Raw genomic sequence first — 23332 nt, forward strand, 5'->3', positions numbered from 1 at the left:
ACCTCTCACCGTTACATTACTGAGAGCTCCCTTTCCCCAGCACATCAGGTCAGCTTTCAACAGAAACCGAAGAGATGGAGCAAGCATTAGGACCAGTTTTAAATGTGGGAAGAATGTTGGATGTGACAAACCAGGGACTTAAAAAAACTGATTACTACACTGAGGGCAGTACAGTCGGTCCTCGTTTATCGCAGTTAATCAGTTCCAGACTCTACCGCGGTAAATGAATTTCCGCGAGGTAGGATTCTTTCTTTATAAATTGAGTATTTTTGCAGTTAGAGCATAGAAAACCGGTTTATGACCTTCTAAATACGTTTTTTTAACAGCCCTGTAGACATGAAATAACACTCTTTAGTCACCATCACACTCGTATTACCCAATATATTAGACAGAATAAGAGAAAATAAGAAATATCAGACGTTACAAATATATTGTACATTTAATTACACACACACAGTTCTTACACACAACCACTAACCTATGAAAATAGTGCAACTTGGTGGCAGGGCTGGTCAGAGATTCCTCACCGGGAGAATTTTTCAGCCTCCTAGAAGACTTCCGGTCAGGATGGCGGGTAGGTAAACGCGGTATCTGTCCACCCACAACCACATCAAAGTTACAACCAAACTACAGAACAACCATGATTCAAAACCGCCTGAAATCAAGCTGAATGGAAGTCCTACAACTACGGAATTAAAGCAGCAGCCACATCCAGACTGGGAGGAGGGCAGAGGCGGATGGGCTGGTCCCACACCTACGTGTGGCGGATAAAAATCAGGAGGCTCCCGCGGCTGGGAAGGTCCTTCCTGAGGACTGAGGGGTCCCCGTCCCACACCAGGTGCCCCGCTCAGGGTTCCAGTGCCAGGAAGAGAATCCCCATCATTTTTGGCTGGAGAAACCAGCGGGAGCTGAGGCTCAGGGAGGCTGAGGCGGCTGGAGCCCCAGGCAGCTCCTTAAAGGGCCCGCACACGAACTTATCGGACTCTCTCCCTCTAAGCTCGGAGGGGAGGCAGCTCGAGGGGCACCAGAGACATACAGGGAAGAACTGAGCTGTTTGGCACTGGAGCGAGGGCTGGAGAGGGGGCTTTCTCCTGGAGAGATGTGCTGTCAGAGGCGTTTGTTCCTTTGGTGAGCCCTTCCCTGGGGTTGCAGACATCCGCCATATCCGGGACTCAGCAACCTGGCTCACACTGGTAGTCCTGCCCTGGTGACTCCCTGAGGCCCCGCCCCACCCAACTTTCAGGCCCACCCAAGCTGTTGCCAGTTGCTTAACCATAGAATTGGCCTGTCTTGGATCCTGCTTCAGGTTTTCCTAAATTCTTCCAAACAAGCAGCATCTGGTCTCAGCTAGCCCCACACCTCTCATTAAGTAATACACAGAAACAAACACAGGGAGGCAGCCAAAAGGAAGAGATAAAGAAACAGGCCCCAAATGAAAGAACAGAAAAAAACCCCAGGAAAAGAACTAAGTGAAATGGAGACAAGCAACCTAACAGATGCTGAGTTCAAAATACTGCTTATAAGGATGCTCAGTGAACTTAGTGAGAACCTCAGCGAACTTAGTGAGGGCCTCAAGAGCATAAAAAAGGACCAGTCAGAAATGAAGGAGGCACTAACTGAAATAAAGAATAATTTACACAGATTCAGTAGTAGAGTAGGTAAAGCCAAAAAGTAAACCATTGACTTGAAAGCAAAAACCATCCAATCAGAACAGCCAAAAGAAAAAAGAATCCAAAAAAATGAGGATAGTGTAAGGAGCCTCTGGGACAACTTCAAGTGTGCCAACATTTGCATCTTGGGGTTGCCAGAAGGAGAAGAGAGAGAACAAGAAATCAAAAACCCATTTGAAACAATAATGGCAGAAAACTTCCCTAACTTGGTGAAGGAAATAGACATACAAGTCCAGCAAGCTCAGAGTCCTAAACAAGACGAACCCCAAGAGGCCCACACCAAGACATCATCATCAAAATGCAAAAGGTTCAAGACAAAGAGAGAATCTTAAAAGAGAAAAGCAGTTAGTTACCTACAAGGGAGTTCCCATAAGACTGTCAGCTGAGCCCTGGCCAGTTTGGCTCTTTGATTGAGCGTAGGCCTGCGGACCACAGAGTCCTGGGTTTGGTTCCCGCTAGGGGCACGTATCACAAAAAAAAAAGACTGTCAGCTGATTTCTCAAAAGAAAGTTTGCAGGCCAGAAGGGAGTGGCAAGAAATATTCAGAGTGATGAAAAGCAAGAACCTACAACGAAGATTACTCTATCCTGCAAAGCAGTCATTTAGAATCGATTGCCATATAAAGAGTTTCCCAGACAAGAAAAAGTTAAAGGAGTTCATCACCACCAAACCAGTATTATATGAAATGTTGAAGGGTCTTTTTTATTTTTTTTATTTTATTATTTTATTTTTTTTATCCTCACCCGAGGACATTTTTCCATTTTTTGTACAGATAGAGTGGGAGGGAGAGAGAGGAAGGGAGAGAGAGAAACATCGACATGAAGGGACACATCGAGTGGCTGCCACCCGCACGACCAACCAGGGCTGGGGACAAACTGCAACTGAAGTACGTGCCCTTAGCGGGAACCGAACCCGGGTCTCTCTGGACCGCAGGCCGACGCTCTGACCGCTGAGCCAAACCGGCCAGTGCTGAAGGGTCTTTTTGAAGAAAAAAATAAAATGTATGAACAAACAAAATGGTAATGAATACATATCTATCGACAATTGAATCTACAAACAATGAACAGGCATAACAGAAACATTCTCATAGATACAGAGAACATTTTGTTGGTTGCCAGATAGGAGGGGGGTTGGGGGAATGGGTGAAAAAGGTGAAGGGATTAAGAAGTACAAATTGGTTGCTAGACTGACAAACCTCAAAGGGAAGGGTGTTGGGGGATGGGAAGAAATAAACCAAAGAACTTATATGCATAACTAATGGACACAGACAACAGTGTGGGAAAAGGCAGGAAGGGGGTGGGAGTGGGGAGAAGAGGGTCAATGGGGGAAAAATGAGGAACATCTGTAATACATTCAACAATAAAGATAAAAAAATAAATAAAATTTAAAAAAATAAACAGCCACCTAAACAAAACATAAATAAAAAAAAATAGTGCAACTTGTTTGATGATGAAGCAATGAAGATGAAGAGATGTACTGCACAGCAAAGATCAAGGTTACTGCTCCTCTGAAGGCATGACCTCAGGAGAGTCTTCAAGTGGTGCAGTATCTTCAGCAGGTGGTTCGTCTTCTACCACTGAAGGAGTACTAAGAGAAGACAGTGGGTATCTGGGTGTGCGGCTGAAGAACATCGTTGATAGGCAGTTGCTGGTGCTGTCTGTTCACATGCGTAAGGAGGCTTTTGTAGAGTTCTATTGCTCCATAAGTGCATTCCAGAACCACAATGCACACATCATTTGTGGGTCCCATTCACCAATCACGTCCTGTGCTACCTTAACAGTTCTCATGACTTGCGAGAGACGCTCAAGTGTAAGGCCAACTTCCTCCTCCTGACCCCCAGGAACCTTTGGCTGCTCTTCCTCTTCCTCACTCACACGGACCATGGCCTCATCCTTGAAAATGAATGCCCAGGAAGGCATTCTTTTTCAGTTTCATCCATATTGAACACCTGTTCTGGATGATACTCGCCCTCCTCAAGGATCTTCTGGAATGTGTTGTTCACGTAGTCCCCTGCTGCAGGCTAGTCAGCGCAGGCCGCTTGTCCATGGAGAACGACACTCTTCAGATGACACCTCTTCTGGAACTTCTTGAACCAACCCTTGCTCGCCGTGAAATGCATGAAAGTTGCAGAAGAGGGTCCTGGTTGAGGTTCATCTGCCGTAAAGCGCTGAGAGAGAGCTGCCAGCCTTCTCCTGGATGACCAGTGAATCCAACTGAATGTTTTTCTTGTGGTTGTCACTGATCCAAACAGCTAGGGCAGACTATGTTTTCACTAAGAACTTATTACAACTTGTCACGATGCACTTTGCTTCCTTGTTGAAAGAGACAGTAGCCGTTGCACGGATGTTCTTTTCATCTTCACAGATAGAGCAGACGATAGACTCATTTAAGTCGTAATGGTGGGCAACCTCCACGATTTTCTTGCCATCTTTGATCATATCCAAGAGTTTCACCTTCTCGTAGATGGTAAGCATCTTTCTCTGGCACTTAGTTTCATCGTCAGAAGGCTTAGAAGAAGTAGCACGTTTAGGAGCCATTGTGGGGCTTAGATAAAAGTTCTCAGAAATCGCAAATGCAAGAGCAAAGATGCTTCCAATGTGTAGCGATTTAGAAGTGTGTATGAGAGAAATGAACTTGCATGAAGCTGAGCCAATCAGTGGCCAGGATAGGAAGAGGACAGGATAGCCAGTCAGTGCACAGCACACTCTGATTGGCTTGGTTTCACTACACCCCATTTTTGGAAAAAAGTTATTGCCCACACACAAGGAGTGCACCTGGCCTTGAAGGATTCCTGGAGTGCGCGAATACATAGGCCTACAGTCCATACGTACAGTAATTTTAATTGTAATACAGGGGTGTATAATTGACTCAGACAACTGAAGTGCACGCTGTATCATTTTCACTGTCTCAACTTTTTAATGAATATATGTGAAAAAACTGCAATAGAGTGAAGCTGCGAAAGGAAGCTCGAAGTGGCGAGGGACGACTGTAATGGAAAAAGTGGACAACATGTAAGAACACATGCATGGGCCAGAGCTCAACAGAAATTTTAAGATAATTCGAATTAAGTGAAAACTAAAATGAAAAGACAATTCACCACAATTAGTGTTTTAGTGTTATGCATTAAAGAAGTGCTTTGAGGGAAAATTTATAGCATTGAATGCATAGTAAAAAAAAAAAAACTAAAACCAATCATCTATAGTTCCACTTTAGGAAACTATTAAAAGATAAAGCACGTTAAACCCTAAGTCAGCATAAGCAAAATAACAAAAACGAGAGCGGAATCGATGAAATTGTAAATGAATTAATTGAGAAAAATCAACACAATGTGAACAGCTGGTTCTATGAAAAGAGCACTAAAGCTGACAAGCTTCTAACAAGGCTAAGAAAAAAAAAAAGACAAGTTGCTAATACAAGAAATAAAAGGGGACATCAGCACAGACCCAAAGGACATCAAAGGGTCGTGGAGGAATACTATGAACAACCATTCCCACAAAACCATTACCCTTCCGAAAGTAGAAAGCACCCGGCCGAGTGCGTTCACTGGTCAAGCCCAGCAAACGCGCAAGGAACAGATGACACGGATTCTCTAGTCTCCCGGAAGACGAAGGCAGGACGAAGACTGCCTTCAAGACTATAAAGCTACAGTCATCCAGCTAGCGGGGTCCTGGCAAAAACACATACCCACGGAACAGAACAGAGTGGTACTGCGACCCCCGGACATCTCCAGGGAAAAGTCAATCCAGGCACAGACTTTGCTGTCCGGCGACCCTCGGCTCCCTATCCTGGCCGCGGGTACCACTCCACCCCAGGTACGCTTGAATCCCCGTTCCCGCTCCCGGGCCGAGGCGCCACAGCGGGCTCCTCCGCTCGCCTCGTTTCCGGCGCTCGGTGGAAACGCCACTCACGTCTTCGGGATGGCGCTCCGGAAGTGAGTCGCCGTGCCAGCACCTAACATGGCCGCCGGCCCGCCGCCGCCGTAGCCAATGGCGGGGAAGCGGGCGCTAACCCGGAAGTTGCCCGGCTCCGCCATGGCGGCCGCGAGAGGCGTGACTTCCGGCGGCCCGCGCCTGCGAGTCCGGTGTGGCCGGGTCCAGCGTAGGCGGCGGCTGACGCGCGCACCTCTTCCGACGACGGTGGCGGCTGGTGCCTGGACGGACTGGCGACCCCCAGCTCGCGGCCCTGCGAGGCGCCAGGGCCGCACTGGGGGATGGACAAGGCAAAGATGGACGAGAATGAATGGGGGTACCACGGCGAAGGTAACAAGAGCCTGGTTGTGGCCCACGCGCAGGTGAGTGACACGGGGTCGACGCGGTCCGGGACCCTCCCCCTGGCCCGGCTCGTTCCCGCGGCCTCCGCAGCATCATCCCTGGTCCCGATCGGTCCGCGTCCTCCCATACCTTCTTCCCCTGGGTCATTTCCGCGTACCCCGGTGTCAACCCCCAGGTCAGTTCCGCATCCCCACAGTGTCACAACCCTCCCCCGTGGGGTCAGTTCCGCGTCCCCACGTCGGCACCCCTCCCCCAGGCCGGAGCTGCGTCCTCCCGTGTCACCCCGTCAGGTCGGTGCGGCGTTGCTCCGGGTCACCCCCCCTTCTCGGTCGGCTCGGCGCACCCGGGCGTCACTCCCTCTCCCGGAGCGAACCCCGCGGCCTCCGGTGTCACCACCCCGGTCATCGTTCGCCTCCGCGCCGTCGGAGCTCGGTACCAGACGCCTGAAGGCTGTCCGCTGCGGTCGATAATGGAGCATTGCCCGCAGGTTCTTTTGCAGAACCTTTCCGAGTTGGAAGACTTTCCCTTTCTCGGTCCTCCCGTTCTTCCTCTCCCTTGGGTGGGAGTTTAGAGAGCGCAGTGAGGACTCCCAGGGCGGCGACTCGCGGAGGAGAAGCCTGCGGATTCCCGCGAAGGCCCAGATCTGTCTGGCACCCGCTGTCTGATGCCAGCGGCAGGAATGTGATGGCAGGGGCAGGGTTAAGAGCATGGGTGTTGGAGTCCCACAGAACTGGGCAGAATCCCAGTTCCACTGCTGCCTTGCCCAGGCTCCATTTCTGCATTTGCAAAGTGAACTCGTAACAGAATCCTCTTTGTGGAATTGCCAGAAAGATGAGGTGAGCAGGAGCTGGACAAGTTAGACCTGGCAAGTGAGGTTCAGATACCTGACCAAGTCCAAGAGCTCGGAAGGGGTGGTGCAGGCCCTGGGTGGTGCCTGGCTGTGCCATTCCAGTGCTGGGTGCACTGGGTCAGCTGTAGGGTGAGCCACAGTCACCCAGGTGACCCCTGTGTTGGCCCTTTGCATTTTGTTACCCATTAGCACAGTCGGGAAACTTAAGAACTGAGACTATAGGCTTTGCTCAAGATCTTTAGATGAATTAGTAATGGACAAAGCTTAATGTGAAGCTGTTCTTAATGCGGTCAGCTGGGCCCCATTGTGTTTCAAGATCAGGCGAAGCATGGGATATTTCAGCGTGAGTCCCTTTTGTTGTTGGGTTATTGTGGTGACCCACAAGCCCTTTTACAAAACACATACTCATCTTCCAATTCCTTAGTAAGATTTGCTTTTTTATAAAATATGTTTTTATCGATTTTTTTTTTTACAGAATGAAGAAGGGAGAAAGAGAAACATTGATGTGAGAGAGAAACATGGATCGGCTGCCTCCTTTATGCTCCCTACTGGGGATCACGTTTACAACCCTGGCATGTACCCTGACCAGAAAACATGGGGGCACCTCTCAGTCCATGGGATGACGCTCAGTCCACTGAGCCACACCAGCCGGGCCTGGCTGATGTATCTTCATCTTGTGTAAAGCTAAGCCTTTTTTTAGTGGGGGCTAATGTACCGAGTTTCAAAAGTGGTGTCAGACAAAGGAGCAAGTTCCAGACTTGGAATAATAGGGCTCCAAGTTGGGAGATCAGAGACATCAGGCACTCATTGCCTGCTCCACCATCCCTGACAAGCACTTGTCCACTCTCTGGGCAGTCTGGTCACCTCCCTTGTTGCACAGCTCCTGTTGTTGGGGTTGTGGGGTTTTTCCCTTTTCTTTTTAACTTTTAAACTTAGTCATCAGACTACTCTGGACCTATGTTCTTCATTCTTTATTTTAAATCTAAATTTGTTCTACTATGCTCATGCCTGCCTGGTGTTACTAGCTCATCATTTAAACTTGAAGATTATCATTGCAAGTAGTCTTATAAGAAAATGTTCCTATCACATGAAGGCACTGAGTAAATGGAGGACTGTGCCCCTTGGGCATGAAGAAGACTTTGTGCTTTACCTGGACCTTGAGGACCAGGGAGGAGGAGAGAATCCTGGAAGGCAGCCTTTCAGGTCTTCGCTGTGCCCAAGGAGAGGGTGTGTGTGCAAGTGGGATAGAGAAAAGGCAGGTGGAGGACTGAGCACAGGAATTCCCTTGCCTTCCGGTGGACTCCCGAGACCCACCTCATTCATTCCAAGGTAGAGAGCTGCCTGCGCCACCTTTTCTCCAGATCAGGAGACAGTTACTTTCTTGGAGAGGGCATCCATCGATTACTTTTAAATGGAAAGGTCTCTAAAAAGTGACCAGTCTGTACTCTCTACTCTCCAGCTTCAGAACACTACGTTGCCTTCCGGCAGCTAGTCCTGCAGCTTGGCGTCTGCACTAAAGGGACATGAGGTGAGACACAGACAGGCTGGTGGGTCAGGGGCTTTGAGGGGCATGGAACTTATAAAATGGGGCCTGGAGATGGAAGAGCTAAGTGCAGGCTGCGGGAGGACCGTGGCATGGGGGTGTGCTCAGGGCTGAGCAGTAAGAAAGGGCAGTACGAGACTCCATGGCAGGCCAGTTCCTGGCAGCTTGTTCTCAGCTTCTGTGGCCCTTTAGGCATCCTGTGTCTGTTACCTCAACCTGATGTTCAGCAACCTTGGGTCCAGCTGTTCAGTTTAACCCGTTCCCAGGCTCTGGCTGTTGGCCCTGGTGCTGATCCTCTGAGGTGCTCCAAGGCTGTAGCCAGCGTGGCACTGTGCCCAATGGGTGCCGGAGGTCCAGGCACTGACCTCATGGAAGGTCTTGGGCAAGGGCATTTTCTTTATGGGCAGGTGAGGGTGCTCTCACTTGTTCTGGTGACATGTCACACTTCTCACTCTGAGCAGTGGGCAGCGACCAAGGGCTGCCCCCTCATGTGCTGCTGGGGTTGCTGTCTGCGCGGCAGCCTGGCATTCACACCTACCCTTACCTGCTTCACCCTAGCTGGTGGGCTTGGCTCAGTGTCCTGTCCTGTGGAGGTCATTGTAAATGTGGTTGTAATGTGATCTCTTAAGTGTCTCCTGTGCTGGGAGTTGGCAGGGGCAGGCCCTGCAGAGAGCTGTCACCGTGCCTCGAGCTGCCCTTACCTATGGGGTGCAGGGCAGACAGTGGCTCACTGTCCTCATCACACTAAGCTTTTGTGACAGAGGCAATATGAAAGACCTGCCAACAAAGGCCATTTATCAAAAGCATGTAAGAAGCTGCTCATGTCTGATCTTTCAGGTTTTACAGCTTTTCTGAGCTTCTGTGGGGTGGTGGTTATGATGCCCTGTGGTGTTTGTCTGGGTCCTGAAGATGTAAAATTCCAGCAGTCAGGACCATCTGACTGTTTCCTTTTTGACTTGTGTGTTAGGATTTCTGGTTTGTAGATCATACTTCTTTTTTTCTTAATCTTCACTCGAGGATATTTTTCCATTAATTTTCAGAAACGGAGGGAGGGAGGGACGGAGAGAGAGAGAGAGAGAGAGAGAGGTAAACATCGATGTGAGAAAGATACACATCGATTGGTTGCCTCCCGCAAGACCCCCAGGGTCAGGGATCAAACCGCAAGGAGGTACAGGTACGTGCCCTTGACTGGAATCGAACCTGAGACTCTCTGGTCCGTGGGTCTATGCTCTAACCGCTGAGTCAAACCGGCCAGGGCCCTAGATCATACTTAATGTACATGTTGGAAGCAAATAAGAGTTGTTCTGTTTGTTTGTTTTTTTAATATGACTTTTTTTAAGTCCTGGGCCACTCCCTTCTTTAGTTTTCTCCTTAATCTCATTGAGAGAGTCTTAACCTTTTGTTGCCTCTAGTATTTTTTTAAACAAGAAACGGATTCTGTGTTTAAGGTTTTTAATATTTGCTGTGCAGGTTGATGCAGCTGAGGGGACTCCTCTCAGTAGGAACTCGTTGGAGAGCTCTGCACGTAGCTCCCGGCTGTGCACCCCTGGGCTCACCTGCAGCCGCACGGTTTGGATCTGTTGTTTCCCAGCTGTGTGTCTTTGGTGGCTTCGAGCCCTGGCCTTGCCAGTGTGAGCTCTGCTTTCCTGCCGTTTGAGGGTCTGCCGGCTAGGCCTTGTCCCAAGGCGGTTTGTGGCTTCCTGTCCTCCTCAGTCAGAACTCAGGACAGCAGTGGCCCCGTTTGCCAGTAAGGTAAGGCAGGTTTCTGTGTCGGCAGAGACAGACAAGACTGTGTTGCTGGGTGCCCTGCCTCCACACGGTGTGTGTTTGTACACCTGCTCTGTGGCCCTCATGTGGCCTGGGAGGCTCTGGGGCCTTGCCGGCGCCTTGCAGACTCACTGTGCATTCCATGCAGCTCGCTTTGTCTCTACAGATCCTACTGCTTCTCCTCCTGCTGTCACATTGTTCATTCCTTCAGGGACCGTTTGAGCTTCTTTCCTGCTTCAGCCCCTGAATGTCCTTCTCCACGTGTCACCAGCACTCATTCATCCACTGTCCCCTCCCCGCCATGGATTCCGTCCGCCTCTGCTTCAGCTGTGCAGCAGCTGTGGGTCCAGATGGGCTGCTGAAGCCTGGGAAGGGGTGTCCTCCCTCTGGCCTCGGTGGGGAGTCCTGGGCTCCCCTCTGCGAGACATCTTGTCTCACTCTCATCTGCTTATTTATTTATTTTTTATTTTTTTTATATATATTTATTTATTTGTGGTACGTGCCCCTAGCAGGAACCGAACCCAGGACTCTCTGTTCCGCAAGCCGATGCTCAACTGCTGAGCCAAACTGGCCAGGGCTCACTCTCATCTGTTTAGTTTGAGGCTGTCCACCCAGCACCGAGCCCACCCCTTGTCTCCCAGTCCCGCTGTGGGCCCTGGGCTGCGTTTCTAGTTGTGTTGCTAGAGGCGAGTGACTTGGCCAGGAGTTGTGTCCCAGGTGTTCCGAGAGACCCAGGCTGGGGCTGGTGGGGTGACTGCGGAAGGCGGCCTCCCTGAGAAGCACCTGAGCCATTTCAGACACCCTAGGCGGCACCCAAGGTCCCATTCCTTCTGCTGTGGTGTTTGTCTCTTTCCCTTAAGAGCTGCCTGATCTCTGATTCCTTGGGGTCTTCTTGGGGCCTTGTTCTGGGTCATTTTGTTATCCCAGTGGAAGGGTAGGCGTGTTCTGTGACAGGCTGCGTCCTGAGACTGCCAGCGCAGGGTGCCCACAGGCCATGGCAGCCTTCCCCTTGGCATTTGCCTGGACCCTGGACCCTGGACCCTGGTTCCACCACAGGTTCCCTCTCTCTGCCTTCAGGTGGGCAGGTGTCTCTTTTCATATATTGGTTTTTGTGGTCTTTTGTTTGTATTTAATACCAACTATTGCGTCTTTCCTCGGTTCCAGAAAATGTAGAGTATTAGAAGAAAACACTAAAAAGCATCTAATTTTTCACACTAGGAAAATAATTTTGTCAGCTCTCTGGTGCGCTTTCTTCCATTATGTGGTTTTACTGGGTGCTTAAGAAGCCGCTGCCAGTTTTGTGGCCTGCGTCCTCTCCCTTGCAGCCTAGCGGTAGAAAGCCTTCGCTCGCGGCTGCAGAGCGCGGCGGCCCGTCCGAGGTTCGTGCGCCAGCAGCCGTCCTCCAGGCTGCTGTCAGGGCCTCCGAGCCCTGCTGTGCTGAGCATCTCGGTGTTCCATGACTGGTAGTTCTCAGAGCGGGTCCGAGGCGCGTCTCCCAGGCCCCCCCTTCCCGGCAGCGCGGGACCGTGCGGCACCGAATCTCTCTGCTTCTTTCACGAGTGACACGCTGTGCCCTGACTTCGTGTGCTTTGAGGTGGTATCACGTTCATGTGTGTTTGTGTCATCTCTGCGTTTAGTGTCTTTTTCAGCTTTAAAATTGCTGATTCTCCCTTAGGGTTCCCAGGTGCAAACAGGTACGCCACGCTTCCCTGTCCAGCCCGGACTGCGCAGAGCCCTCGTGAAGCCCGTCTTCTTGATCTCTTCCCTTTCTCTTCGCTTTCTTAGCGTGTCATCCTAGACATTAAGAGGAAGAAGTCCTGGCCGGTTTGGCTCAGCGGTTAGAGCGTCGGCCTGTGGTCCGGAGAGACCCTAGTTCGGTTCCCGCTAGGGGCACGTACCTTGGTTGCAGTTTGTCCCCGGCCCTGGTTGGTCGTGCGGGTGGCAGCCACTTGATGTGTCCCTTTTACATCGATGTTTCTCTCTCTCTCTTCCTCTCTCTCCCTCCCACTCTACCTGAACACAAAATGGAAAAATGTCCTCGGGTGAGGATAAAAAAAAAAACAGAGGAAGATAAATTTTAAACATCTGCTTTCAGATATCCATTTTAAAAAGAAAGGAGTTTTCTTCACAACGGGCTCAGACCTGGTGAGATGACAGCCCTGGCACTTACTGGTTGGCTGGCAGTGCCAGCTCCTTCCTGGACATCTCCCTGGGGGTAGCCAGGGCAGTCCTACCCTTCTGCCATGGGCAGCCCTTGGCCTATGGTGTCTTTCTGCCAGTGAAGGCTGGTAAGGTTGATTTCTCACTTTTCTCTGCTGCCCATCTGCATGGGTGTTGCTGGCTCCACAGCTGGCCTCTTGGCATGTCCTGGGGCCACCAGCCCAGCCCAGTCAGGCCCTCACCTTTCAGAAGAGATGCACCAGCGGAGGGCATGTGTGTGGGGGGACTGCCCTCGGGCTGACACCGCATCTCCATGTTGTGGGCCGGTGATTTCTGGAGACAGTTTTTGGATGATAAATGGGTCAGTAGAGAATGCAGTTTTCCTTGAAGCAGACAGAACATGACACAGAATTTCTTGGCTGGTCTTGAACAAAACGTGGAGTCCGGAGAGGAGTTAACGCACTTTTGGGACCTGAGTTTCTGGAAAGTTGCCTCGAGTTAGGATTTCTGCATATTACCTTATATTTGTCCTCGAATTCTGATGGAACTGTCGTTCCATGGCAACGCTCCCTGTCTGGTCGATGCACATTATTGAGTGTTGGTGTGTGCCTGGACTTGGGGGAGATGGTGACACCAGCGTGACATCGACCTTGGCTTCCTCAAGTCGGGTGTGGGGCTCAAGGGGGCAGGTGCCCCAGGTTTTGAGAGGATCGTGTGTTTTCTTTGGGTTGGGCAGGAGGGACCAGGGGGACCTGGGCAGCAGGTTCTGGTCTCCATAGGGCCTGTTTTGCTCTCAGGCACATTTTGGTTCAGAAGCTGTACTTTCTGAGTCTCTCCAATCTCCTGCCCAGGTTGCAGGGCTCCCTGGCCTTCTTGGGCCCTCAGCACCCTTCTCCTGTTGCTCATGGCTTCTCTCTGGGCCCAGCACAGCCTCCCCACCTTGGCCTTCTGCCTGATACTTTGAGTGTGCAGGACTGCTCTCCAAAGTTATCCGAGTGGGGTGTGTCTGCCTGGTTACTAAGGCTCAATGATGTCTCCAGGTTATTTCCTTACAGAATGACCACCTCGAAAGCTGTACTTGTTTAAAAAGTTATTTTTTTTTATTCTTGTGTATTTTATGAATATGATAAAAAATTGGAAAACCCAAATAAGCAGAACTTAAAATTCTGTTGTCCCAATTGTTGCTACCTGGAGAGCTGTCCACGGGCTGCGGCCCTTTCGGGCAGCCCTGCAGGTGGGCTGTGCACACGCTATGTTGAAACATCTTTATCTTACAGACGTAAGAGTGAAGTGTAACCAGTGTACACCACGGTGCTGAGGTCATAGTGCCTCTGTGGACCCATAGTCCCATCACCAGCCCTCTGTCACCTTTCTCAGGGACTTTCCACTGTCTGAGGGTTGGTCACCTGCAGAACATCCCATAAACAGAACCGTGCCTGCACCTTGTTCACACACACGCACATGCGCACACACAGACATGCACACGTTATTGTGCATCTATGAAAAGGGGCCATTCTGTAAGCCCTGTCCTATGGCTGTTTTCACATGGGTCTGTGAGCAGAGCTTCCTGTTTTCTTGGTGATGGTGTGGTGCTCCCCGGTCTGGACTGTGTCCCCCTTTATTCAACCATCTCATTATTGATGGACATTTAGGTTGTTTCCATTTTGTTTAGAATTATAAACAGTACTTTCATATGAGTAGCTAAAAATTTTGCACATTCTTAATTCTTTCCTTAAGATAAATTCCTGGGCCCTGGCCTGTTTTGCTCAGTGGTTAGAGCATCGGCCCGTGGACTGGAGAGTCCGGGGTTCAGTTTTTGCTAAGGCTTGTGCCTCAGTTGCAGTTTGTCCCTGGTCCCGGTTGGGGTCATGTGGGTGGCAGCCACTCGATGTGTCTGTCTCACATCAATGTTTCCCTCTCTCTCTTCCTCCCTCTCTCCCTCCCGCTCTATCTGAAGATAAATGCAAAAAAGTCCTTAGGTGAGGATAAAAAAAAAAAAAGATAAATTACTGGGAGTGGGCTGGCTAGGTCAGAGGGCACAGATATTCCTGGTTGCCCTGTGGCCCTAGTGTGACCTCTGGTGTGTGACCCAGTGCTGGTCTTCCTCCCTGGAGGCACTGGGTGTTCAGGCCAGTGGGCTGTCTATGGAGGGTGCCACCTCCAAGCTGCTGAGGACAGCCCTAGGGCACCAGCCCCTTCTCCACCACCACCCGCCCGTACCCCCAGGCTCCAGTGGGCACTGATCAGACTCTGTTCTGTTTCTCACAGCGTTGTGTGGTGCTGCGTTTCCTGAAGTTCCCTCCCAGCAGGAAGAAGGTAAGATTGTGTGCTTTGCCGCCCAGCCTTTGAAACAATGACTTGAGAAACTTTGATTTTATTCTGATGTGGAGTATGAATGCTAATTGTGGAAGTTTAAATACGACACAGCATTCAGTGCAGAAACGGGTGTGTCTCTGGTTTCTACAGGGCCCATTGCTTTGACTTGGTGGGGTTGCTGTGGGGAGTCCCTGGTGTGGAGCTAAGAGTCACCCTGTTCAGTTCAGAGCGCCCTGCTGGTTGGCCAGGGTCCCCGGGCCAGGTCTCAGCTGCGCCATGGTGATCTCCTTACACCCTGCTGCCTGTGTCCCTTACCTGTGGAGTTGTACCTGTGAAGAGAAGTCTGGGGCGCTGTCAGGGGGACAGTGTTCCAGGTCACGTCAGGCAGCTCAGATGAGCATGGTTTCTGTCTGCTGAGTCATCCAGGCAGAGCGCTGTCGACACCCGCAGAAAGCTGTCGCTGTTCTGTAGGCACTGGCCGACCGCTGAGTCCAGTGTCTGTCTCCCTGGAGGTGGGATGTCCACATGGAATTAGCTGAATCTCCGCGGTTGTGGGGTCCATAGAAGAGCCCTTCAGAGCCCCTCCTGGGGGAGGGAAGGAGGCGCAGAAGCTGCTGTGGGCCTTGCTCTAAAGCACAAACTCTTATCTCAGAAGGGGAGCAAAGGCAGGAGCTGGGGGCACAGCCTCACAGTGGGGACGGGGTGTGGTTGGGTGGTGAGTGGAAATGCAGAGCATCGGGGTACAGGGTCGATGTGTCGCTGCTTTGTATGAGCCATGGAGAGAGCCAGAAAGGGAGGGAGGTGACTGCGGAAGGGTGGTGGTGGCAGCAGGAGTGAGAGGCGTCGGTTAGCCGCACAGCAAGAGAAGAGGGGTCTGTGGGAGGAGGCAGCGGGGGAGCTGCCCTGAGGTCTGGGGACAGCTGGGGCAGTGCAGAGGGGAGGGCATTGACGGGGGTGCAGGCAGAGGGCCGCCCTTCTCCGCTGCAGAAGGGAGCCTCACGGGAGGTTGGTCTCTGTGGAGTCCAAGTGGAGACCAGAACATCTGGGAGCCGCCTCCAGCCCCACCTCTGCACTCAGCATCTGCAGAGCCCAGACTTGTGCCTCTGTCAGCGTTTCCTGTTTTCATTTACTGAGACAGTGTCTTCCAAGGCAACAAACAATTTGCCTTTGCTCATTATGTGAAGGGCGGTGCGATATCAGCTGCGTTCCCAGTGGGGAGTCCTGTGGTGATTCTGTCAACGAGACGAGCTTTCTCAGAAGCTCTGCCCCAGCTGGATGGAGCCACTGGGTGTTCTGGGCTGTTCTGTTGGACTTGTTCTCATGCAGTCACACCGCACGTGCCCTGGGACGCAGGCTGTGGTCCGCACGTGTTCTGGGCACGGGTGGCAGCTCCATCCCGGACCCTCCTAAAGCAAGCCATGTGTCAGTCACCACCTGTCCTGCCTGTGATGAGGATGGCGCGCTCACCCTTTAGAGAGACCTGCAATGGACCCTTTGGACTTTTTGCCTTGGTCAGAGGGAGGGACACAGAGCTGATTTTCTGTCTCACCCAAATCTCATAGCCTATTGGCTCCTTAAGAACATCTGACTTGGGAGAAAATATTTTATTCATTATTTAGAGGCTGGAGAATAAAATGTAAATACCTAGTGATTTTTGGACGAGAGATTTCCAAAGTTCAGGTCCTTGGAAGGTGTGCACGGGGCTGCTGGTAGAATCCACAGGTGTTCCTGGCACGGGTGTGGGTCACATGGGGCCCTGCGTAGACGGCAGAGGGAGGCCTGGGAGGCAGGGGGCAGAAGCCTCAGTGGGTCCTGCGGTTGCTGGCGGGCTCACCTTCTTCCCAGTGCAGGGCCGCCCTCTGCAGCCCTGTGTGTGACGGGCTCGGGGCGGTGTCGGAGTCCACTCCCTTCGTGCTTCCTCGAGGTCCTGGTCAGTAAGGCCTTCCTGTGCTGCTTTTTTACAGACCTCGGAAGAAATATTCCAGCACCTACAGAACATAGTGGACTTCGGCAAAAATGTCATGAAAGAGTTTTTGGGGGAGAACTATGTTCATTGTGGGGTAAGTGGTTTTATTTATGGATCTACGTTCATGGGTACGATCTGTATCAGTGATACCAACTTCTCCGTCACAGTTGATGGCAGCTCCTCGTGTTAGTGACAGAGTTCCCGAGTATTGTTTCCTCATTGCTGCACTGCGAGGTGTAGCAGAGCATATGGGACTGCTCCCATTTTCTAGCTAGGAAGCCTGGGCTCCGAGCGAGCACCTGCGGCCCCCACTTGCCGTGGCAGCGCCTCTGCCTGCGGCCACGGGGCTGTGCAGCCAGGCCCAGGGCCCCGTGAGCCCGTGCCCTGCTGGTCCGCGCCGCTGGCCCTTCCTGGTCTCGTAACTGGGAGGAGTGCCTGTCCGCGGCACGGGCTGCAGTCTGGACACTCGGGGAGGGAGCCGCGTAGGAAGCCACAGTGGCTTTGGTCCACGCCTGGGACAGCTGTCTTGGCGTCTGCTGGCCTTGCTGCTTGTTGTAGATCAGGGACCTGGACAGACTACAGGCTGGTCACTTTGAACACAGAAAGCACTGCTTTTGTTTTGCAAATACTGTACTTTGTGTCTGTCCTGAGAAAAACGATACTAAGGAAGTCAAGGGAGTGTTTCCTTGAAGCTTAGGGAAGCTTAGTGAAGTAGGTTTTAATGGCTCTGACAGCAAAATACCCTCCAAGAAGCATCCTTTGACCAGCTCAGGATGTGTGGTGGGTGATGGTGCTGGGCGTCCCTCAGGGCTGCAGCCTCATCTGAGGACATCAGGCCCTTTTCCAGAGTGGTCCATCCAGGGATTGGTGGGGTGGTGCGGGCTTCTGGCTGGGTCTCAGCACCTCCCACATGGACTCACCACAGGGCTCTGAGTATCCTTGAGACTCAGCACGCTTCCCGCACTTGGTCTGAGAGCTGCCTGGCCCGGAGCACCTGTCATCCACAGCATTCTGGGGGCTGTGCAGCCAGCCGAGGAGTGTGGAGGGACTCACAGGAGCCAAGCTGGCGCACGGTGCCCAAGTGCACACGGGTGCAGCCGCCAGCTTCCTCCTGGAGGAGAGCGTGTGCTCGTCTGGCCAAGTGGGAGCATGTCTCTGTATCACAGCATCAGGGGCTCTAGACCTTTCCGCTGCCTGGGTCACTGTGAAGAAGGGTGGTGGAGCTTGGAGCCAGCCAAGATGGCCTGGTAAGTGGGAGCAGTGTCAGGGTGTCCCCAGGCCCAGGGCACACATGCTCTGCCCACCAGAGTGGACGAGGCTCTGGGTGTGTGAGGGGAGTCCACAGGATGCATTCTGGGAGCATGTGTCTGATGGACATTCCCCTCTGCATGAAGACAGCGCCAAAGCGAACACAACCTGCTCTTCCTCCAGGTGGATGTGATGACCGCAGGGGATTGCCACTCGGGCCCTGGCACATCTCAGATCCACACAAGACCACGTGCAGGCAAAGCCAGCATGCATATGTGCCACTGTTCTCTCCACCACTGACACGAAGTAGGCCAGTGTGTAGCCCTGGTGAGCGCTCCCAAAGGGTGAGACCAGGCTGCCAGAGACGGCAGCGGGCACCTGCGCTGCCTCTGGGCCCGACCTGCTGGTTTGGACACTGGTCTGGGCCCGCCTCCATGGGAGCTGGAGGTTAGGAGATGGGGAACAGGCTGTCCCTCATGCCTGCAGGGGTTTGCATCTCACATACCAGGGTAGTTGAGACACTGCGTGGCAGCCTTGGCCAGGCACCACACAGGATGCATGAGGGATGCTGCTCTCCCGAAGGAGCTTCTAGAACACTGAGCCATGCTGCTCACCTGCCAGGCCCCTCCAGTCTTGATGGCCCTTTGTCCTTCTCTGCGGCCGTCTCATCCCTTCATCCCATTGAGGGCAGATGCCTGTCGGCAGGGAAACTGGTGTGACCACACCTTCCAGTGACAGTCTCCTGAGCTGATTCTGTGCACTTAAGTACAGTTTCCCCTAAGTTAGTACCCTGCACGGGTGCTGACCGAGTGCGCTGCTGATCACCGCCTCCCGGGCTCTGTGGGCGCTGTCTCCGTCCGACAGGCAGACGCAGGGTTCGCATGTCTGTGAGTCTGAATCGGGTTGGTAAATGTAGCCCAATGTCAGGAGGAATGCCTACTAGGAACACTTTAGTCTGACTTAAAACACAACTAGAATACATTATAAAATCAAGAATTTAAAGTTGTTTAAAGAAGTATGTTCTACTTTTTACCTTGGTGACTATGCACTTAGACGGGGCAGTTCCCTGACACTGGAGAGGAGTTGAGCCACTTTTGGCTCTGGATTCGATCCATCTGCGCCTCTCCATCTTCCTGTCACTGCACTGATGGCTCCCGCCTGGGCCGTGACTCCCCCAGCTGGGGGCATCAGGACGCCTGCTGTGCGTGGGCCTGCGCGGGGTGTGGTGGTCCTGACCTCCCGGCCTTGCGCAGGGTGCGGGCCCGGGTGTCCTGAGAGGGCTGGGGGCCATTCATCTTTCTGCACGGCATCCCTCGTCTGCCCTCTGCTCGCTTCACACCTTTGTTTTTTTTATTTTTTATCCTCACCCGAGGATATTTTTCCATTTTTTGTACAGATAGAGTGGGAGGGAGAGAGAGGAAGGGAGAGAGAGAGAGAGAAACATCGATGTGAAGCGACACATCGAGTGGCTGGCACCCGCACGACCAACCAGGGCCGGGGACAAACTGCAACCGAGGTACATGCCCCCAGCGGGAACCGAACCCGGGTCTCTCCGGACCCCAGGCCGACGCTTTAACCGCTGAGCCAAACTGGCCAGGGCCACACCTTTGTTTTGTTTAAAGCGGAGTGAGACCTTGGAGTATTGTGAGATTGTCTAACTTTTGAATTTTCAGATTTTTATAGTTTCCACTCTTTTCCATTGTTTACCTTACCTAATTCAGAACTAAATTTTTAGCATCTCACCTTTTATCAGTTTATAGCTTGTAAAGGTAAATGACAAAGTCACGAGGTGAGCTAGTACAGCAGGCTGGGAAGTAATTGATCAAGTGGATCAGAGCCACGCAGAAGTGTGACAGGAGGGCCACAGGTGACAGGAGGGCCACAGGCTGAGCCCCTCGTGATGGGCAGTCCCAGGCTGCGCTGACACATAGGGCGGGGTGGGGTGGAGAGGGTGTGGCCCGTCAGCAGTCAGGTTCTTGGCATGCAGTCTAGGCTGGTCTCACGTCCTGCTGGGACTGCAGGAGTCAGCACTCTGCCAGCCTGGAAACATGCAGAAGATGGTGAGCAACATGGATTAAAACTTTCACTTCAGGAAATTGCAAAGAAACGGCAAAGTGGAGAAAATTTGTTTTTTGTTTTGCCCAAATGCACAGTGTATTGGGCCCCCAAGTCCTGTGGCTGAGGGCATATAGGACGCCTCACCTGGAGATTCATATCGGATCAAACCCTTCTCCTTGAGCCGTTTCTCAGGTGGGGGTGTGAGAGGCCTCGGGTGTCTGCAGAGACAGCTGCCTCTGGTCCTGCTCTGCTCCCCAGACATGGTTGTGAGCAGACAGGGCCTCGGTGAGGACAGAGGAGGTGCTTGGTGGACACTGGGTGACGTGAGGCTACTGGTCACCACCACCATGAGCACCAACCACTCTGGGGCGGGCGGAGAAGCTAGTGTCTCTGTTTAATTGGGACATGTCCCTAAAATGAAACAGCAGCTTTTACTCCTGAGGCCCACAGACTATTTTTTATGTGCTAAAATATACATAACATGCATTTACCCTTTTCACCATCTTTATGTTTTTTAATCCTCACCCAAGGATATTTTTCTGTTTATCTTTGGAGAGTGGGAAGAAAGAGAGAAACATCGACGCGATAGAGCCACATCGACTGGTTGCCTCCCGCATGACTCCAACCAGGGCCCGGCCACAACTAGGGTATGTTCCCTTGGCTGGAATCGAACCCTCGACTCATTGGTCTGCGGGCTGACGCTCTACCGCCAAGCCACACTGGCCAGGGCCATTTTCTTCACCCTCTTTCAGTGTGCATTTCTGTGGCGTTGCTGTGCGGCCCATGCTGAGTATTTCATGTTTGTCCTTACAGGAGGTCGTTCAGCTGCCTTTAGACTTTGTGAAACAGCTTTGTGTAAAGATACAGTCTGAAAGACCAGGTAAGGGTTTCTCACAGAAATGTCCTTTGTAATTTAAACTATCCCGTTTGAAAAGTGTTGACACTATTACTCATGTTAGGCTGATGCAGCTTTCAGCATTCTTTTGCCAGAAACTTGATCATCAGGTGTGGAGATCCCAGGAGCCCATGAATATAATGCTGGGCATTTGGTACCCAGGCCACTTAGAGGACATGTGACCTAGAACTGAGGAATAAAATAAATATGCACTGGGCTGAGAGGGAGCTGAGGGTTAGGGGAGACTTGGGGAAGGGAAGGCAGGCTGCAGGGAGGCCTGGAGGAGTCGGAGGAAAACAAGGTAGACCCGAAGCACGGAGGAGGAGCCAGGCCCTCATGGGTTTGCAGCCTGAGGACCTCCTCCCAGAGCTGAACCCACCCCGCCTGCGGGTCCTCCTAGAGAAGACGGGATGTGAACGCTATGGGCAGTACCTGCCCCATCACCTCATGTACCTCCCCATCACCTCATGTACCTGCCCCCATCACCTCGTGTACCTCCCCCATCACCTCGTGTACCTGCCCCATCACCGCGTGTACCTGCCCCCATCACCTCGTGTACCTGCCCCCATCACCTGGTGTAACTCACCCCATTGCTCACATACCTCCCCCATCACCTCATGTACCTCCCCCATCACCTCGTGTACCTGCCCCATCACCTCATGTACCTGCCCCATCACCTCGTGTACCTTCCCCCATTGCTCACATACCTCCCACATCACCTCGTGTGCCTGGCCTATCACCTCGTCTACCTGCCCCCATCACCTCGTATACCTGCTCCATCACCTTGTGTACCTCCCCTATCGCCTCGTGTACCTGCCCCATCACCTCATGTACCTCCCCCCATTGCTCACATACCTCCCACATCACCTCGTGTACCTGCCTCCATCACCTGGTGTACTTCCCCCCATTGCTCACATACCTCCCCCATCACCTCGTGTACCTGCCTCTTCACCTCGTGTACCTGCCTCTTCACCTCGTGTACCTGCCCCCATTGCTCACGTACCTCCCCCATCACCTCGTGTACCTGCCTCTTCACCTCGTGTACCTCTCCCCATTGCTCACGTACCTCCCCCATCACCTCGTGTACCTGCCTCATCACCTCATGTACCTCCCCCCATTGCCTACCTACCTCCCCCATCACCTCACATACCTGCCCCATCACCTCACCTACCTGCTCCCATCACCTCAAGTGTCTTTCTTAGACTTGGTCATGACTTAGTGACAGAGACCGTGTCAAAGCCTCCCCTCTCACAGTCGGAGAGAAGAGGTGAAATCTGTGTCACTGAGATGGACATGCCTCTGCCCAGAGCACAGCCAGGCAGCCAAGGCGTGCCCTTGGCTAATGGAAAAGGCTCTGCTTCTTTCACTGGAAAAGGAAAGCTAATGGGGCACCGTGCCTTGGGGCCTCTGGTTTGGGGGCATTGAGGAGCGGGGCTGTGAGTGAGTGGTTGTTGAGGGGACTGGGCTGTGTGTGTGAGTGGTAGATGAGGGGGCTGGGCTATGTGTGAGTGGTGGATGAGGGGGGCTGGGCTGTGTGTGAGTGGTGGGTGAGGGAGCGGGGCTGTGTGTGAGTGGTGGGTGAGGGGGGCGGGGCTGTGTGTGAGTGGTGGGTGAGGGGGCGGGGCTGTGTGAGTGGTAGATGAGGGGGTGGGGCTGTGTGTGAGAGTGGTGCATGCGGGGGTGGGGCTGTGTGTGAGTGGTAGATGAGGGGGCGGGGCTATGTGTGAGTGGTGGATGAGGGGGGCGGGGCTGTGTGTGAGTGGTGGGTGAGGGGGCGGGGCTGTGTGAGTGGTAGATGAGGGGGTGGGGCTGTGTGTGAGAGTGGTGCATGCGGGGGTGGGGCTGTGTGTGAGTGGTAGATGAGGGGGCGGGGCTATGTGTGAGTGGTGGATGAGGGGGGCGGGGCTGTGTGTGAGTGGTGGGTGAGGGGGCGGGGCTGTGGGTGAGGGGCGGGGCTGTGGGTGAGTGGTGGGTGAGGGGGCGGGGCTGTGTATGTGAGAGTGGTGCATGAGGGGGCGGGGCTGTGTGAGTGGTAGATGAAGGGGTAGAGCTGTGTGAGAGTGATGCATGAGGGGGTGGGGCTGTTTGTGAGTGGTAGATGAGGGGGCGGGGCTTTGTGAGTGGTGGATGAGACGGCGGGGCTGTGTGGGTGAGTGGTGCATGAGGGGCGGGGCTGTGTGAGTGGTTGATGAGGGGAGGAGGTCATGGCTACTTTAAAAACAGGGCTGTGTCTTGGCTCTTTTGCCATCTAGACTAAGACAGGCTGAGACTGCTCTCGGGTTCTGCTGTCTAGCTAGCAGCAATGCTGCTCAGGATCATTATTTTATTTTATAATAGCAGTTAAATTTATACCACTTAACAGTAATAGGAACTGTCCCCCACTGTCATAATGACTGTCATCAGCCTTGGTGTGACAGGAGGAAAGCCACTTCGCCCGGGGTCTGGAGGCCACATGTGTCTACTGTGACTGTCACAGCACAGCTCCTAGCGGCCCGCCCAGGAAGTTGCGGAGTTTGTCTTCCAAAGGAACCGGTGAGAGGAAAGGAGAGGCTGCTGCCTTCTTCCTCTCTCACTTCCCGGGTTAAAGG

The 23332-nt window shown here is 52.7% G+C and overlaps 1 protein-coding gene across 1 annotated transcript in view; it reads left to right on the forward strand.

Annotated features, from left to right (window-relative positions):
- Nucleotides 1–5814: 5814 nt before the first annotated feature.
- The window catches only part of IPPK (inositol-pentakisphosphate 2-kinase), a 49715-nt gene continuing 32197 nt past the window's right edge, over nt 5815–23332 (forward strand). Inside the window, exons 1-4 of the mRNA XM_036278496.1 lie at nt 5815–5961; nt 14530–14577; nt 16542–16637; nt 20663–20729. Coding sequence (XP_036134389.1) covers nt 5881–5961; nt 14530–14577; nt 16542–16637; nt 20663–20729 — 292 coding nt within the window. The 5' untranslated portion in view covers nt 5815–5880. The remainder of the gene's footprint in view (nt 5962–14529; nt 14578–16541; nt 16638–20662; nt 20730–23332) is intronic.

The sequence above is a fragment of the Molossus molossus genome, unplaced genomic scaffold, assembly GCF_014108415.1.
Source record: "Molossus molossus isolate mMolMol1 unplaced genomic scaffold, mMolMol1.p scaffold_m16_p_29, whole genome shotgun sequence".
NCBI lineage: Eukaryota > Metazoa > Chordata > Mammalia > Chiroptera > Molossidae > Molossus > Molossus molossus.